Source organism: Dasypus novemcinctus, chromosome 10 (genome assembly GCF_030445035.2).
Source record: "Dasypus novemcinctus isolate mDasNov1 chromosome 10, mDasNov1.1.hap2, whole genome shotgun sequence".
Taxonomy (NCBI): domain Eukaryota; kingdom Metazoa; phylum Chordata; class Mammalia; order Cingulata; family Dasypodidae; genus Dasypus; species Dasypus novemcinctus.
The window spans coordinates 60761711-60780998 of NC_080682.1; the positions used below are offsets into that span (position 1 = coordinate 60761711).

Consider the following 19288-nt stretch of genomic DNA (forward strand, 5'->3'; position numbering starts at 1 on the left):
CTTGCATAGTTCCTCTGCTTGAAAAGTGTCTACAAAATTCCATCACACCTTTGCGGGGACCAGTTTGGGTCTCTAAGGGAGAAGGTTTCAGCCCCTCAGGAGCTAAGATGTACATCCAAGGAGTTCTTTTGGCCTTATACCAACGATTAAAGTCTGCAAAAATATATTATAAGCAGGTGAGTCATCCCTTTTTAAAAACTGCTTTATTATATTTTTAAAAATGCACTTGGTTGTATAGAGGCAATGATTGGCATAGTGTCATAGAAGAACTGTGACATGTATTTTGAGAGCTCAGTGCCCGTTAGGGAGCCAAAATGCTTCTGTAATCTCAAAGCCAGCAATAATGGGGCTAATTGTATCTGTCTTTTGGTATGGGATGTCATATGTCTCATCTTTCTGCTGCATACTGTGCAAAACGAAGGCAACCCCTTATGCAGAAATTCTATAGACAGTTACTTTAAATAAGAAAATGAATAGCTCCTAAGGCATTGAAGGTTTAAATGCTCAGCTTTCTTTTCTTTTCTTTTTTTCAATGTGAAACCAGACTTGCTATTGTAGAAGTTGGGCTAAAATATAACAAATTGTATTCTGAGAAATAAAATTGTGATTTAACTTCATGCCAAGAGTAACATACTTCATTTATGCATATTTAAAACATATGTTTGAGGAACTGAAAGTATAGAAACAGAATTAATGTATTTGAGTCAGGTTGAACTAGATTTTATCCTTTAATTTTGATATGTCCAGTCCATAATTGTATGTATGTGTATAATGACTGCGACATTTTTTATAAATACTTATGGAGACTTTAATTTATCTAAAGTAGAATTCATACTCTAAAGCAGACTAATCTGTAAGATAATAATGGAGTTACCTCATTTTTGAGAGTCTTTTACCCTTGGTGTTAAGAAGTTGAGCATACATTTTACCATGTTAAGTTAGGACTAAGTTTTACATTTCTAACTGGACAGTTCCATTTCAGAACTGGGCTCATTATCTCAGGCCACAGTCTGTTGAAAAATGAATATTTTGAAAGCATCATGCTATTATTCTCTGCGTACAGGGGGAAGGGTGTGGGAAAGGGAAGACAGTCTCAGTGTTCACACAGCACCTCCTGCTGTCTGGTTCAGACAAGACAACTTGCAATGACTTTGGAAGAAAGTGTGAAACTAAGATATCTGCAAGCTAGCAAGAAACATCTCCACATGGAAAACTTTTATTTGCAAAATATGATTGTTTGCCTACTTAAATAATTTCTTTGTATCAGGAACATAAGTAAGGCCCTTTATAATAGTGAATATGAAAGAATGAAAATCCAAACTTGTTTTTAATATTCTTTGTTAAGCTGCTGTCATATATAAAAGCTGACGTAAAAATATTTTACTGAAATTAGATTAAATTATTTTAACCGAAATTTTCTTTCACTTTTTGTAAAATAGATTATGACCAATTGAATTATGATAATTTATTTGATAATATATGGGTCAATTCTATTATGGAGAGTTTAAAATTATTTGATGTTGAAGAAAACATGAAGCCATTCTTCAATACAAGAAAAGCACTGTTTAAAATTTTCTAAATTTTATTAAAAGTAAAGGTATCAGAGATAAGAAGCAACTCAGAAAAGTAGTTAGGCATGTTTTTCTTCCACTCTTAAACATTTAAATTTTAAATAGATGTTAACAGCTGTACTAGATTTGAAAAGAGTTTTGTATAAAGAAATGCTTTAAGAAATACTTAGTGATTTGATTTTTAAAACTTCTGTATGAGTCAAAACTGATAAAAATTATTAAAATAAATGTTAACTGTAAATATGAACATAAATTAAGATTTTTAGTGTCCCTGAAATTGTCTGTTTGACCAATAAGTAGGCTTTCAGCAAATTTTAATTTCTCTTAGACATGCTGAATTATATGTATTCTTGAGTCTCTTTTCTTTTTGTTTTGAAATATAATGACTTAATTTTAAATTATTTGCAATGCTTAGAAAAGTCACTGTAGTAATACTATTATCAGGTCATCAGTGGTTAAGTGTTAAGCCTAGCAATAGCTTTGTGAGTAAGATTTTTAGCAAATATCATTTTTAGCATTAATGAACTTAATTGAATTGCATTTATTTCACCTAACCTTAGGGATAATCTTCTAAAGAATCATTAGATAGGTAAAATGGAGGTGGAGGATGATTTCCTATTTCCTTAACAAATCCAAGCTTATAAATGATAGGATACTATTAACTATTGATATCATTTCTATTTATTCCTCTTGTAAGATCACATATAAAAGCAACACTATTGTTTTGTTGGGACTTTGCCAAAAGATTATAGACTTTGAATTGATGTTTTGGCATTCCCACAGGAAATTTCTTTTAAATAAATTTAAGAATTCCACTTTAAAAGAAAGCTCAGATCTACTGGTTTTATGTCTGCAACTTACTCATTTTTCAGTTTTTAACTTCAGCTTGGCTATTACAGCATGCAGCTGAATTAAACACACTGCATTAGGGTTTTCTTAAATATATTTTGATTCATGTTTATTAGAAAGAAATATTATCTTTAGGACAGTGTAGAGTCACTTAGTTTTACATTTATCACATGTATTTCCTTGAAAGTGGAGACATCTTAGAAATTGCTCAGAGCTAAGCAGAATCTATTTAATTGGTAATCTTTGAAATAGCATAGACGGGTTCCTATGAAATGCAGTTAACACTTTCAGGGATGGGGCTGTTCCATCTCATTAGCATTCTTGTTATGTACTGGTGCTGTTGGTGGGGGTGTTGAAGTAGGAATGCCATTGTGTCGAGTTCCAGTGTTTGGGGACAAACACTGCTGTGGAAGGAATGTGTGAAAAGGCCACAGTCCTGTCAGTGAATGAGGAAGGCTGTGCTTTCTGTGTGCTTCAAGCAGGGAAGCTGTCATTCATAGGCCTAACACAGCTAAACAGAGGCCAAAACACAAGCCTGCACTACCTTTTAAAATGATATTAGTGATTTTTAAACATGATCTTCTTTATTTATGATCCTACATAGAGCTTTTAGTTGCTGTCAGTAAACAAAATATATGTCAGTCTGTTCAGAAACACTAGAGATGCATAAAAGTCCATGGAACTGTGCCAGGCAGCTATATAAATAATGATTCAGAAAGGGCTGATGGGCAGTCTTGAGTACAAACATGATTTTGGGGAAACATTCATTTCTGAAAATGTCATCCCAGTTTAGATACTCTTTTGAGCTTTTCTCCCCCAACCAGCAAAATTCCTGGGTATTTTCACAGAAGAAACACATAGGTACTGGAAAAAGCTTACAATTTTTAAAGGAGCTGATAAATTTACAGTTTTAGTCATTTAGAACTTAACAGTTGTTATAGATTGCAGTCATTTCTGAAATGCAGAGGGAAACAAAAGAAATGGGCATTTAACTATAATATCTTGATAATCGTCATCTTAATTATGAAGGGATCATAGTCCCTGTAGTAAAGACGTGAAAGATGTGTCTATGGTGGATTTAAGAAATTTGAAGGAACTTTAAACTTTATTCCTGATTTCCAGCACTTTGGAGAAATGATCAACTTTGTGATTAAGTTTATGCTTGTTTGATTACTTAAAACAAATAAACAAAAAGTCCCCACAATATTTCTTGAAGTCTTGGGGCATTTTCTAAACTTCTGTAGTGTATGGAAAAACACTGACAATTTCTCTTTATGTCTGAAACTGCAGGTGCAGGGAAACTTTTTATTTTTGAAAATTTAATTTATAAATGTGTATGCGAGCTATTTGTAACAGATAATTACTTAATAAAGTATGTGGAAATCTCTTAGCTTCTGCCTGAGTGATTTAAATATTGTGTGTGTGTGTGTGTATCTGGTCTTTTTTGTTCATTAATTTAAGCAAGTTTCTCTTTTTGATGCTACTATATACTACTTCTAAAAGTTCCATATTTGATGCATTAGGTTTAGGAATCTCAGATACTGAATTTTTACTTAAAAAATTAGGGTCCACGTCTTAAATCAGAACCCTATTGTGGCTTTATTTTGTGGGCATATTGTTAGATGAAGAAATGACCATCTAATTTCACCATATATTGCTTTTCCAGTTTGAAGCTGAAAAGTATTTTATTAATATATTAAACTAACCTCAACCAAAATAGCAATATTTTGTTAAAATATTTGTATGTTAATGTTGGCTCACTTTATCCATACTTGCAATAAGTCTGATATATTTTCACCAAATCAGTAATAATAATGACAATGCTATTCAGCATAGATTCAGTTCAAAATCTGCTTGAGCTGACAGAATTTGTTTATTGAAAAAAAGTATTTTTAAAGAAATGTTAGTATTTTAATTTTCCATAAAAGAAGTGATCAAAGTTTGCTTTTATAGATCCTGCATCTTGGTCAATCAAAATATTGGTTCTAACATTACAGGAAGAATAACTATTTCTTTTATTTTCTATGTGTATTTTAAAAACTGAGCTTTTTTTTTTTTTATTTAGCCTTCATGGGGCAATACCCCAAATGTTGCAATTTTGAAGAAACTTATGTCCTTTGAAACCTTTGAACAAAATCTATACTGTAATTCACTATTGAAAACATGAAAATAATGTTTCAGTCATTTTGTAATAAAAACTACTTCTGAAGGTTCTGATAAGTAATTTTTTAGAATATTGGGTTGTTCGTAGATTTGAATGATTGTTGATTTTTCCCCCTGCAACCAAGCTGTATTGTAGTTACTTTTGAAGTATTTTAAGAACCTTAAACTTGTTTCTTTTTCTAAGTGTCATGCTTTGAGCAGGCCTAACATCAGTTAAATGAAGTGAAAATTGCATTCTTGTCTTGATAGAGATGAAAATGGATTTCTGGTCATGAAATAGATGTAGTTGTCACTTTTTAAAAAAGGTGTCAGCAGTTTGCTTCAGCGAGTAAGGTGCCAATTCAGTATGGCAGTAAACTTGTGATCTGAGCAATCAATAAAATGCTTCAATAACTTCTGCTTCATTACACTTATAATAAGAGGCTATAGATCCATGGCACATAAAATGTTGATAAAGAGAATATGTGGAGACTGACTGTGATAATTTTCTTGAAAGTACAGTAAGTGCAATATTGCCATCTAGAGTTTGTGCATAGGTAATAGGGAAAAACCGACAGTGAAATAAAACAAGAAATGATATTGAACTACTATATATTTTCCGTCATTTATCTATGACACATTTTTCTTCATGAGTTATTTCATTTGCTTGTCATAATACTGTTTAGATCAGGAAAAAAATTTTAAATGTGCATTTTCTCTAATTTCTCTTGGATTTATACTACCAAATGTCAAATATATGCCTCTGGTTCAAAATTCAACTTTTTACCATGACATTATTTGTTAAATGACCAGTTTGGGAAAAAAGACTTAGGGACTTTTTTTTCTTGCATAGTGATTTAGTTATATTGACAGAGTTCTCTGTTCACATATTAGTAAGGCGGTCTTTCTACTAAAAAATTACCTTTATTAATAAACCCTACTTTAAAAATAAATACCAACTTGGTTTTCTTTTTCCAACCCATGGACACAATGTTCCTATTTCACCAGGGAATTGAGTGGAGGTAGGTTTTTCTGTTCATTTAGATGCTATGGTCTGAACAAACAAATCCATCAATCTGGTACTAATTCTTTTATAACAAACTATGAAGGAAAAAGTTTCAGTGGAGGAGTTCAAACCAGAATACAAAGTAGTAACTAAAAGTTCTGAAACATTAAGTAACTTGGATAGGTGTCACACAGTAGAAAGACTGACCTCTAGTAGCCTGCAAAATCTCCAAATTCTGTTACTGCAAAGACTACACTCTAACTTATTACAAGGCAAAGCCAACTTGTTTTTAAAATGGTATTCAAAAATAAATATATTTTATTTAAGGACTATTGAACTTTCTCTGCAACACTCATGAAAGGAAGATAGACTTTCCTATTTTTATAATTATGGCTTTTGATGAAGCTTAAGTTCCATTTGGGGATTTTCTAATAATTTGTCTTTCATCTTTAAATCAACACTTTAAAGTATTAGTGACCTCTTTATTTTTCTTGAATAAACAATTACTTAAATTATTTCATTTTACAGTAGCTTTTGAATGAAATAAAATGGAAAAACACATTTTAAAACTAAGCATTGAGTTCTCCCACTTGTGACTGAAAATGTCATTTGTATAATAGAAAACTAAAAAAAATTCTGAATTTAAATGTTGTATAATACTTAACATAGATATAGCAAACAATATGGATATAGGTTGACTTAATAAGGAAAGTTATCTAATCTGGAAAGGGTTATTTCTTTGATTCTTCTATTTATCTATCTTTCTTTTTGTATAGCTAGCTTTTTTAAGTCTGTAGGCCTAGGCTTTCAGATTTCATAGTAACCTTAGGGGCTGTGATTCTGGCAGGCTCTGATCTAATCTAATCTTGTTTGATGAGAATAATTTGACATTAATATTTGAGTAATGTATTTTTAAATAATATTGTTCTGTTTAGGTATTTTGTGTTCTCATATATCTATGTGTGAATGACTTCTCCAATTGTAAAAGACGGAAATGATAACATTATTTTTCTTTCCTGATAAAATATTTATCCTTGAAAGTCCCTATATTATATTATCTGTACTTACATTTAATTTTAAGACAATTCTCTAACTAGATGAAGAAAATCTTATTTTGACAGTTTTAATCGTACTGAGTAGACAATGTTGCATTTGAAAATCTCCAAATAAGTATAGAATTGTTCTGGTAAAGTAAGTGAAAGTAGACCTGCCAAATTTTCTTTAAATTACTCAGCCACCTGCAGATATTATTGCCTATGACTCTTTTGAAATGAGAATAAATTTTATGGCGTTACAGCAGCAAAGTGAAAGAGTGTGTTTGATAGATTCCCTGAACAGTTTCAACACCCACAGGTATTATTTGTAAGAAAACAATCATGCCGAGGCTTCAGCTGGTTAGAGAGGGCACAGCATTCTATCTTCACCTGACATCGTATCTGTTCTGTCAACATCCTAGGCCTCCTGCCCACAGTTTCCTCCTCCCAGAACAATAATGCTCACTGAGAGGTTTGTGTGAATGGACAAGAATATGAATTTCTTCCCCCTTGAAGAACCACAAGAGTATAGGAAACACATTCTTTGAGGGGGTAGGGTGGGGTGGGAAAACTAATTATCCTGAGGACTGAGTAGGATTTTCTATTTGTGATTGAGATTGACGGATGTTGTCAGTGATTGCTAGTTAACATCTTTGATTATTAAGAAGTTTGACTAATGTTTGATGAAAAGGAGAATCTTAAGTGTAAATATTTTGCAAATCACTGCTTTATCTCCTTTTATTCAGAGTTAGAGTGTTTTCTTCTCTCCTGTTGTTGTTAATTAATAACATTAGCTTGAACAAACATCAATCATGTCAACAAATTACTGATTTTCAAATAATATAGTTCGTTATTTTCTCATTCTGTATGGCTAGCAAAAGATTGAAAATAATATAACATTAATTTATTGCTTTCTTCAGTCAAATTTTGTCAAGTTAATTACATCAGAAAATCAATTTTACATAATTTCTTCAAGAATAAGCTAATCAGCATCCTTTCATATTTTTAAAAGATTTTAAGTTTCTAAACATACCCAATCATGCATGGAAAAAGGATACATCAATAGTCCATTTATCAAAACTGATTATATGTAACTGGAAAGTAAATGTTCAAAGTTTCAGAGAATACTTTAAAAACAAGGTGCTGGAAAGATCCAAGCCCTGAGCCTTGGCAAATCACAGGTGACTTATCTTCTAGATCTTTACTGACTAATAGGGTAGCCATTATCTCTGAGTAGCTTAAAAAATTATAATTAAAGAGAAAAATTCTTCTGTCTTGCCACATTTCAGGTGTTTATTAGCCACATTATGACTGAAAGTTCTACTGGACAGTGTTCTAGAAGGAGGAAATTCTGTCAGATGCCCTTGTTATACTTCTAGAGTTGGATATCTCATTCTATGACTTCCAAAATGAGAAACAGTATTTTAACATGATTGGGTTTAATTCAATATTGGGTCGATAAGGGAATCTAGTCTTCACAAAACAAAACAAAACACACAAAACCCAAAACTGTGGGGAAGAAAACACCACACACGCGTAGGTCACAATCTATTCACCATCTAACCACTGGGTGGACACCTTTAGGCCCGTCAGTGTCTCTTAGGGTCCCTGTAAATGAGCAAGACAGTAGTATACTTAGGGACTATGATTCTGGCAGTCTCTGATTTAACCTTCTTTTGTTTGGTGAGAAAAGACCTCCTATCTCCCAAAGGAGATAATTAGAGAACCAAACAAGGCAAACTTATAGAACAGAACTTTGAATATTTCTTATGTGCTCCATCCAAGTTACAGAAAAACTGTCCAAGACCTTGCCCTATTGTTTTGGAGACAAGGCATACCCATTTGAAACTATTTGGAAATTTACTTATTATTATAAAACATACCGTACAGAGTCTATCAGGATTTAGATAAAATAAAGATTAATGAAGAAATAGAATGAAAGAGGCCATCTAATTGCATCATTTCATTTTATAGATAAGAACAAGAGTAATAATAGCAATAATAATAATAATAATTGAATTATTGTGAAAATTTTAAAATGTACATAAAACTCTTAAAACAGTACCTGGGATATAATAAGTGGTCAGGAGTTATTAACTATCATCATCATTGTTAATATTATTTATTTATTTATTTATTTCTCCCTCCTCCTCCCTGTCTGCTCTCTGTGTCCATTTACTGTGTGTTCTTCTGTGCCTGCTCGTATTCTCATTGGGTGACCTTCTGGAGTGGAAGTGCCACCTCAATCCCCTGGTCTGCTGTGTCTCTTATTATCTCTCCTCTGTGTCTCTTTTTGTTGTGTCATCTTGTTGTGCCAGCTCTCTGCATGGGCCAGCACTCCACATGAGCCAGCTTGCCTTCATGAGGAGGTCCTGGGTATTGAACCCTAGACCTCCTATATGGTAGACGGGAGCCCAATTGCTTGAGCCACATCTGCTTCCATATTGTTAATATTTTGAAAAAGGATGGGAAGCTCAGGGGCAATAAGATACTTGCCCAAGATGACAAAACAAGGCATTGCTCCATTAACTTTAATTGGGGAGGGTTTGAAAGGAGACTCATATAGGCAATGACAGGCATTTGAGAGTCAGAAAGACATTACATTCAAATGGGGTTATACTTGTAACAAAAAGGTTATTGGTGACCTTTAGAAGATAATGAAACCTTAGAGTGAATAGGGTTAAAAAAGGAATTGATGTTGAGGAAAGAAGGACATTGGTTATAGCCAGGATTTCTCTGAGGCTGAGTGTGGCCCATGATTCTAAATAATGAAGAAATGCCAAAAAAGGATTTTTAAAAACATTGGTATATTTTACATATTTACTCGTACAAACTAACTTTTATCAGTAAAAAACCCCACAATAAGATATAGTTATTCTATTTCACATGATAATAGCAATATTTTAAAAATATTAATTCACAATCAAGTAGGTTGCATAGTCTGGTGATGGGACAAAAGTATTTAATGACTATCCTCTTTGGTGTAGCCTATCACTGTGTCTCTTTGATTACGTGATAACTTTATTTGGAGATAATGAAAAAGGCTAAATTTTTTACCCATTTTGAAGGTAAGGCTGAAGGGTGAAAAGGCCTTCCTCACCTCTAGCATTGGGACATCTGAGCTCTTGGGGTAGTCGGGAAGTGTGGATGGGGAAGGAAAGTTCATTCAGAAGTTTGGAGAACCTATTTACAGTTTGCATTAGGAAGGCAATACATACAGAAAGGAAGCAAATTCACTCATACTACACCTGATGGGAAAAGAAAGATTTTATTTTGTCTATATCTGGTTTTGTCTAAATCAGTTACCATGCATGGTAGTGGGGGGGGTGGGGGGGTGGGCAGGAGTAAAAACAATGTTTGATCTGGACCAAATAATTTAAACCTTCCTTTTTTTTTTTTTTTTTTTAAAGATTTATTTTTATTTATTTAATTCCCTTCCCCTCCCCCGGTTGTCTGTTTTCTGTGTCTTTTTGCTGCATCTTGTTTCTTGTTTCTTTGTCCCCTTCTGTTGTCGTCAGCGGCACGGGAAGTGTGGGCGGCGCCATTCTTGGGCAGGCTGTTCCCTCCTTCGCGCTGGGTGGCTCTCCTTATGGGTGCACTCCTTGCGCGTGGGGCTCCCCTACGCGGGGGACACCCTGCGTGGTGCGGCACTCCTTGCGCGCATCAGCACTGCGCATGGCCAGCTCCACACGGGTCAAGGAGGCCCGGGGCTTGAACCGCGGGCCTCCCATGTGGTAGACGGACGCCCTAACCACTGGGCCAAAGTCCGTTTCCAAACCTTCCTTTTTGATAATACTCAGCCATTTGACTAAAGATACTCAGATGTTCATATTTCTGCCCTTCCTCTGTGCTCCCTGAGGATAGCATCTTGGCTTATCGTGGAGGAATTTAATTCACAACTAGGGTTGAGTCCCCCTGCAGGTACACAAAAACTTCACAAAGAGCAGGATGGGTAGTTTTAAGGGAATTAAAGTCTCCATTTGCAATTCCATATGTACTTTTTGCTGAAATTGTTCTGCCTGAGAATGTACCTGCACTGAAGGTGCATGTCTTTTCACCTTTCCCATCTTCTCCTCTCCCTTAAGAAAGGAAAAGCACACACTTCTCTTTCAACCTGAGTCATACTCTGGTGTTTTGTCCTGCAGGGTAAAAAATCTCCAGGGCACTGAACAAAGGGACAGTTTGAAATATTGGCACCAAAAACTTGTAGTAGGGCACTGAATCCTTCCCTGTCCTTATTCATGTATTTCACCTAAGGAAGAAGTGGGATGGAAATATGAATTTGAGGAGAAAAAGGAACATTGTAAAATTTCTGATTGTTGAAGTAGAGGTTTATATACATATAAATATTTTAAAAATGGGTGATGGTTGATAGAAAATTGTTCTGGTATTTAATCTTTCTAGATATATTTGACATTTAAAAAGAATAATCTAACTGTGTTACTCAATATGCCAGTATTTCTAATTGGCCAGAAATTACGTTCTTTGCAACTATTTGTAAGTTAAGGATGAAATTTTTAAATGTCAACTTAAAATATTGATACATAGTTTTCTATGTGAAGTGTTCATAGTTTACTAAATTATTGTAGAAATTTTATGAGTAAAATAGTTTGGAGAGAGTCATCCCTTGAGCCATTTGATCCCTACCTGCTGAGATTTGGCTGGTTTTGTCCCAGGTATTCTGCTATGTATGTCTGTTGTTGAAGACTGCACTTGATGTAACTATTGGACTGCTGGCTGTTCTCTACCTAATAGTGAGTGCTTGTAGAAGCTTTATGCTTAGCTTGGCTCTCACTGAGTCTCTGCCATGACCTCCAACCTGCCCTTGCCCTAAACAGGCCACTCTGATGCCTCTATAGTACAGGCACTGAGGCTCATTGTGGTCCTTAACATTTGTGACCCTTTGGGTTTGCAAATTGCCACCCTTTGGTCCCCCAATTTATGTGTGTACTCTTTATGTACCCCAGTTTAGACATGTGCTTAACCCACATCCCTGTGAATGTGAACCCATTGTGAAAAGGATCTCATGAAGATGTTATATTAAATTAAGGTGTGGCCCAATTGAATATGGTTGGGTAGTAATCCAGATTACTGGAGTCCTTATAAAGAGAAAGAACCTGGAAGCCAGAATCAGAGGAGGACACAGGGAGAAGCTGGAAGTCAGCAGGAACTTGGAAGAGAAAGAAGAGGACATTGCCATGTGACAGGAAAGCCATGGAACTCAATAATTGCTAGCTAGCCAGCCAGAATGTTCCCAACTCTGGGAGAAAGCAAGCCATCTAGCCAATGCCTTGATTTGGACTTGTGACCTCAGAAACTGTGAGCCAGTAAATTCCTGTTATTTATACCAACCCATTTTGTGGTATTTGCCATAGCAGCCTGGTAAACTAAGACAGGCTATGTGGGAATTTGTGGTCTTAGCCCTACCCAAATGAAAGCAGTTAACAAAAACTAGACTGAGGCCCTCCTTCTGTTCCCACACTGTTCTACTGCATTTGCTCTGCGGTTCCAAGCCCCCAGCTCTATTCAGGGTTGGTGAAGGTGGAAGCCTTGGTAGTCACCTCCCGTAACATCAAAAGAGAATCCAGAAGGAAGTAGTCTGTACTTAGCTTTTTCTTCATACTTAACATACTTGCTTCTCTTTGGGTCCATGCTGGGAGATTATATGCCAAGCCCTGTATATCTCTGTTCACTCCCTCTCTTGCCTCTTTCTCACTTCTTCTCATAATCTTTTGAGACCAAAATTATTGAGCTTTGAGTTTTTTACTGCTTCTACATTAGTGGCGGTGACAGTTTGAAGTACTTTTATGAATGTCCAGAAGAAAAAGATTGGTTTTGAACTAATCCATTCCTGTGGGTGTGGGGCCTTTTGATTGGGCTATGCCAGCGAGGCATGAGCCAGCTTGGGTCTCCACCTTCTTTGCTGGGTCTTATTTAAATGGAGACACAGACAGAGAAAAAGTTAGCCACCATTTTTGATTCTTCCATGAGAGAGAGGACTCGAGGATCCCTAGCAGTTAGACCTTAAGCATGAAGCTCCCAAGAGGCTGAACCCCAGAGCAGTTCAATAGGAGACAAGTGCTGCTATATGTCTGGTAGCTCACAGTTGAACTTGGAAGGAAAATGGAGAAGCCCAGACTGAGAGGGAGGCCAAAAAGAGACAAGCACTATCCCTGGTTGCTCACAGCTGAGCTCCAAGACCTGGGCTTCAGGCGACAGTGAGACTGGAGGGGAAGGCAGAAACCTAGTCAGAGATTGAGATTGCCTGCCATCTTGCTTCACTACATGGCTGCTGACTTTGGTGAGAAAGCATCTCTGATGGGGCCTTGATTTGGACATTTCATGGCCTAAGAAATTTTTTACCCTAAATAAAATTCCATTATAAAAGCCAACCCATTTCTGGTAGCATCAGCAACCCTTTGGTAAACTAAGACAATGACTTTCACATTTCTTTGACTGAAATACACAGTAAGAAATACATTTCACATTACAATCCACAGTAAAAAAACACCCTTTATGTTAAAATCCAGTATTATACATAATACATATCCCTCCCCATATATATGTAAAATAATAGTTTTTAATATATAATTTTACTGTATGTGAGGCTCTGTTAAAATGTTGGTGTGGACCCACAAAATTGATTTGACAGTGAAACAACACATATCAGGGCGTATTTCATCCTGTTCACCTTAACAGAGCTTTTTAATTTAAAAAAATCCTCAGTATTTTCTTATTAAAAATTTAAACATACAGAAATGTTGAAGGAAATGTTGAAAGAATTTACAGTGAGCAGCCATATACCCACCATTTAGATTCTACTATTAACCTTTTATTAGACATGCTTTATCAAATAGCCATCCATCTATCTCTATATCCAGCCATCAAACCATAGTTGGCTTTTAAAAAATGCATTTCAAAGCAAGTTTCAAACACCGTATACTTTCTTTCTTCTTCTTTTTTTCTATTTTGGCAAATGTTCTGCTTGTTTTGGTGCCTAGGATGTACCTGGTTGCTAAATATTTTGAATATCTTTATGAAACCAGAGGCAGAGTAGAAACAAAGTTGTGAGTAGAACTTAACCCACAGGCCTGCTGGGCTCCTGATTGGAAGTAAGCTTTGGTGCCTACTGCAGGATAATAGGGACCTAAAGTGCTCTGTGTGAGATGTGAGGCTGGGACCTGGCTCACTGTGTGAAGCCAGGGATAAGCATTACCAATATTCCAAACCCCCATCTTGGTCTCGATCATGAAAACAGACTGGAAAACTTGCCAACCGACTGAGTGGATCTAGAGATTTACAGAGACCTCTGTAAGAAGGTGGAGCACAGAGACATAAGTTGCTTCTCAGAACTGAGTCAGTTATGTATGGCTTTGTGACTAGATGTATACTCTCCATAATAGCACAAGAGAGAAGGAACACCAAAATAATCTTGTAGGAGTTTGTTCTGTACAGGAGTCAGTGAATTAAAAAACTCCTGGATAGGGAGAGAGAATACCCACAAAAGGGGGAGAGCTTGTCAGAACAAGCCTGCAAGCCAAAATACAAAAACACATAAAGTAATCTAATGCTAAGAAAGACCACAAAATTGACAATCTGCCCATACATTTATTCCAGATGAATTTAATTGGAACAATGTGTCAAAGACTTTAGAGTCAGTATATTAACAGCAATCAGAGAGATAAATAAAGGTTTAAAATGCATTTGAAAAACCAAGAATGTATGAAAGAAAACGAGGTGGAAATGAAATAAGAACATGATTATATAAAATAACTGATTAGAAAACTTGAAAATATGGTCATTGAAATAAAAATGGCAATGTATGGATAATTTTTTAAAGACTTATTTGTTTTATTTATTTATTCTATCCCCCTTCCCCTTGTTGTTTTTGCTCGTTGTCTGCCACAGTAGTGCAGGCCAGCTTGCTTTCACCAGGAGGCCCAGGGAATTAAACCCAGGGCCTCCTATATGATAGACAGGAACCCAGTCATCTCAGCCACATCCACCTCCTGTATGGATAAATTTTAAATCCTCAAACTAAAGGGAGAATTTATCAATTAGAAAATTGCATGAAGGGATTCACATAGAACAAAAGACCAATAGAAAAAACTATGAAATATCCATTAAGACATGCGGAGATAGTTTGGGAGACGATACCACCAGGCTCATAAAGAAGAAAATGGAAGGACTGATAATTGAAAGTTTTCCAGAACTAAAGAAAAATATGAATATTTAGATGAAAAGTACAATTAGAATTTTGTGCCAGATAAATCAAGATAAACCTACCCCTAGACTTACCATAGATAAATATAGTATACCAAGTAAAAAGAGAACATCTTAAAAATTACCAGAGAGAAAAGACAGACTGCCTACTGCAGGATAATAGGCACCTGAAGTGCTCTATATGAGATGTGAGGAATGGAATTAAGACTGGCAGTAGGGAAGCACATGTGCCTCAAGCAGTTGGTCACCTGACTACAACATGGGAAGTCCCGGGTATGGTTATGGTGACTTCTAAAAAAGATGAGCAAGTTTACATGGTGAGCTGATGCAGCAAGATGACCCAACAAGACGACACAAAGAGGAGACATAAGGAAGAAACACAATGAGAGACACAATAAGCAGGGAGCAGATGTGATTCAAGCAATTGGGTGCCTGCCTCCCACATGGGAGGTCCTGGGTTTGGTTCTTGGTGCCTCCTAAAAAGAAGATGAGCAGACACAGATAGCACATAATGAACTGACACAGAGAACAGACAGTGAACATAAACCACAAGGTGAGGGGAGAAATAAAATAAGTCTTAAAAAAAAAAAGACTCACAGCAGACTTCTCATCAAAATCACCAATGATCAGAACCCAAAGAATTAATATTTGCACAGGACCTTTAATCTAGAATGATGACAAATAAAAGTTTTTTCAGAAACACAACTACTAAGAGAGTTTACCACCACACCAAAAGAATTAAGGAAGACATTTCAGTAAGAAGGGAAGTAAACTCAGAAGGAAGGCAACAGATTTAAGAAACAGTGGTGATGAAATAAATTGAAAAAATATTTTGGTAAATTAACTAGTGACTATTAAAGAAGTCTCTTTTGTTGATTGTAATATACTTTTTGAAAGATGCAATATTTGATATACCCCAAATAATGTGCCCTTATTTAGGGTATACTAGAACTTTTAGCGATATACTAAGTTCTAAATGGGAAGTGTCTCAGTTTGATATTGTTTATGAATTCCAAAAATAGATATTGGATTATGTTTTTAAACTGGTCTATCCCTCCAGGGCATATTAGATTATATTGGATTCAGAGGTTTCACCTTTACTTGATTAAATAAAGATTAAGGCTTTGATTGGGCCACACTAGTAGGCTGTTGAGTCCCCATCCCCTTAGTGGGTGGGGACTCTCAGAGAAAATGCACCATAGAGAAGGGAGTTTGGAGTTTTGATCCTTGAGTGCAGGAAGTAAACATACAGAGAAGCAGATACATGAGGAAGGAGAGAAGTCTCCATTAACCACGGGCAAGGGCCTCGGAGAGACAGACAGAGCCTTTGCCTGATATTCTGCAGCTGGGCTTGTGGAGAAAGTAGAGTAGCTGAGCCCAAAGAGAAACGAGCCCCTGGAAGAGAGGAACCTGGGAAGCCTGAACCCTAGCCGACGGCACCCATCTTACTCCAACATGCGGCAATTGACTTTGGTGAGGGAGATTATGGCCTAGTAACTGTAAGCTCCTACCCCAAATAAATACGTTTTATAAAAGCCAACAGATTTCTGGTATTTTGCATCAGCACCCCTTTGGCTGACTGTTTGTGATTAGAATGTCAATTCTTCCTTATATTAATCTATAAATTCAATACTAACAATACTGAGTCTTCTGTTACATGAGCATGATATATCATGGAATTATTTTTAAAATTTTATTTCCAAAGTGTACAGAAATATAATTGACTTTTATATATTGACTCCATAGTCCACAACCTTACTAAACTCACTGATCAGTTCTAATAGACTTCGATTGATTTTTAAAAGGGATTTTCTGTTATACAATCTGCAAATAAAGACAGTTTTACTTTTTTTTTTTCTAGTCTGTATGGCTTTTATTAGTTTTTCTTGACTTATTGCCCTGGCTAGGTCATTCAGTCCAAGATGAATAGAAATGTTGACTACATATATGTTTGCCTTGTTCCCAGTCTTAGGGGTGAAGCTGTGTTTTCATTTTCATTCAGTTCAAAATATTTTCTAAATTTTCTTGTGATTTCCTTGTTTGCTATTTATTAGTATGTTGTTTGATTTCTAATTATTTGGGGATTTTCCATATATCTTTTTATTATTATTTTTCTAGTTTACTTCCAATGTGACCAGGGAGCATATTCTGTATTATGTTAATTCTTTGAAATTTTTTGAGATTTGTTTTATGGCTCAGAATATGATCTCTCTTAATGAATGTGCCATTTATGTTCTGCTTTGTTAGTTGGAGTGTTCCATAAATGTCAGTTTGGTCAAGCTTACTGAGATAGTGGTTCACACCTTTATTATCCTTTTGATTTTTTCTTGGCTTCCATGTTTTATCTGTTCCTGAGAGAGGAGTATTGACATCTCCAGCTGTAATTGTGGAATTATCTAATTCTCTTTTCAGTTCTATCAGTGTTTACTACATATTCTTGGAGTTCTATTATTGGGTTCATGCACATTTAGGATTATTATATTTTCCTGATGAACTGACTTTTTTTTGTTTATCTCTAGGAAATGCGTCTCTTTATTCCTGGTAATAGTCATTGTTCTGAAGTATTTTCTTTTTATTAATATAGTTACTCCAACTTTCTTTTCACTAGTGTTAACATGACACATTGTTTCTCATTCTTTTACTTTTAGCTTGAATGTGTCTTTATACTTAAAGTGTGTTTCTTGTAGACAGAATATGGTTGGATCTTGGTTTTTCATCCAAGCTGACAATTTAAGATTGGAGGGTGTAGACTATTTACATATAATTATTTATATAGTTAGGTTTAAATATACCATCTTGCTATTTGATATCAATTTGTTCCTTTTTCTTCTCCCCCCCCCACCTTCTTTTGGATTAAATAAGTATTCTTTTAACGATTTCCTTTTGTTTCTATCATTGGCTTATTAACACCTCTTTTATTCCATGAGTGTGTCTGTGTTTACAATATGCCTATGTAACGTTTAATATGCTATCATTGGATAACATTATTTCACTTCATGTTTAATGTAAAAACCTTATACTGACATATTCCCATTTCCCCCTCCTGTTCTTTGTGCTATTATTGTCATACACTTTACTTCTCCCTATGTGATTAATCCCAGAATATATTGTTATTGTTCCTTATTTAGTTAATTATCACTTAAAGATATTTTAAAATGAGTTTAAAATATCTTTTATATTCACCCACATATTTATGGGTTTTGCTACCCCTTGTTTCTAAAAAAATGCCTGTGTCCGTTTTTTCCTTTTGACTGATGAACATCCTTTTTTTTCCCCCATAATGCATGGCGGAGCAGTGTGAGCCCCAACTTGCACTGGCATTTTTTGTTTGTTTGTTTGTTTGTTTTTTAGGGGATTGAACTTGGGACCTTACACATGCAAAGAAGACTCTCAACCATTGGACTTCACCTACTCCCCTGAACAGCCTTTTAACATTTCTTTTGTTAAAACTTTTGTTTGTTTGAGAAAGTCCTGATTGCACCTTCATTTTTGAAAAATATTTTCATTGAATATGGAATTTTATATTGATAATTTTTTCAGACTTGAAGAAATGCCATTCTGTTGTCTTCTGGCTATGCAAGTTTCTGATGTGAAGCTGGATGTCACTTTTACTTTAGTTCCTTTATATAATGACTTTTTCTGATGCTTTTTCTTGAATTTATCACATTTTAGTTTTAATTTGATTATGATATATATTTTTGGTTTTTTTTTTGGTGGGTGAATTTTTCTGCTCAAAGTTTTTTGAGTTTCTTGGCTCTGCTGGGTTCTAATATTTATTAAATTTTTGGCCTTTATTTCTTTTTTTTTCCCCTTTATTTCTTAAAATACTTTTTCTGTTCCACTTTCTCCTCTTTTTCTAGACTCCATTACTCAACTGCTAGTCTGTTGTTTATTTTTTCAATACTTTTTCTCAGTGTGCTTCATTTTGGGTTATCTTCATGGTAACAACCATGCTGAGCAGGGTACAAAGTCCCTTTCAATTCCACAAAGATGCTATTAGAGAAGAAGCTCCTTTACAGCAGTTTCCCTGGAATTTAGGTATTTAGTCTCAAAACTTCAAATATGAGAGGGAATTATATTTTAAATACAAATCCTCTGTATTATCAGGGTTCACTAGGGAAACAGAACTGACAGAAGATATCTGTAAATATTATGAGATTTTATAAAATAGTCTCATGCAACTGTGGGGATGTACAAGTCCAAATTCCATAGGGCAACTCTGCAAGCTGGCAACTCTGATCAAGGTTTTGGATGAATTCTCCAGGAGAAGCTGGCTGGCGACATAGAGATGGAAATTCTCTCTTCTGACTGCTGAAATCATCACTTCTTTAAAAATCTTCAACTGACTGGATGAGACAGCTCTCATTGCTGAAGGCAATCTCCTCAGTTGATTGTGGATGTGGTCAGCCATAGATGCAATCAATTTACTGATGATTTAAGCCCATGAAATGTCCTCACAGTAA

General features: G+C 35.3%; 1 protein-coding gene across 2 annotated transcripts in view; it reads left to right on the forward strand.

Moving 5' to 3' along the window:
- DCDC1 (doublecortin domain containing 1) overlaps nt 1-19288 on the forward strand; it is a 661015-nt gene that overhangs the window by 189849 nt on the left and 451878 nt on the right. For both annotated transcript variants that reach the window (XM_071218130.1, XM_058305602.2), the window contains one exon: nt 10-176. In XM_071218130.1, the coding sequence (XP_071074231.1) occupies nt 10-176 (167 nt within the window). The remainder of the gene's footprint in view (nt 1-9; nt 177-19288) is intronic.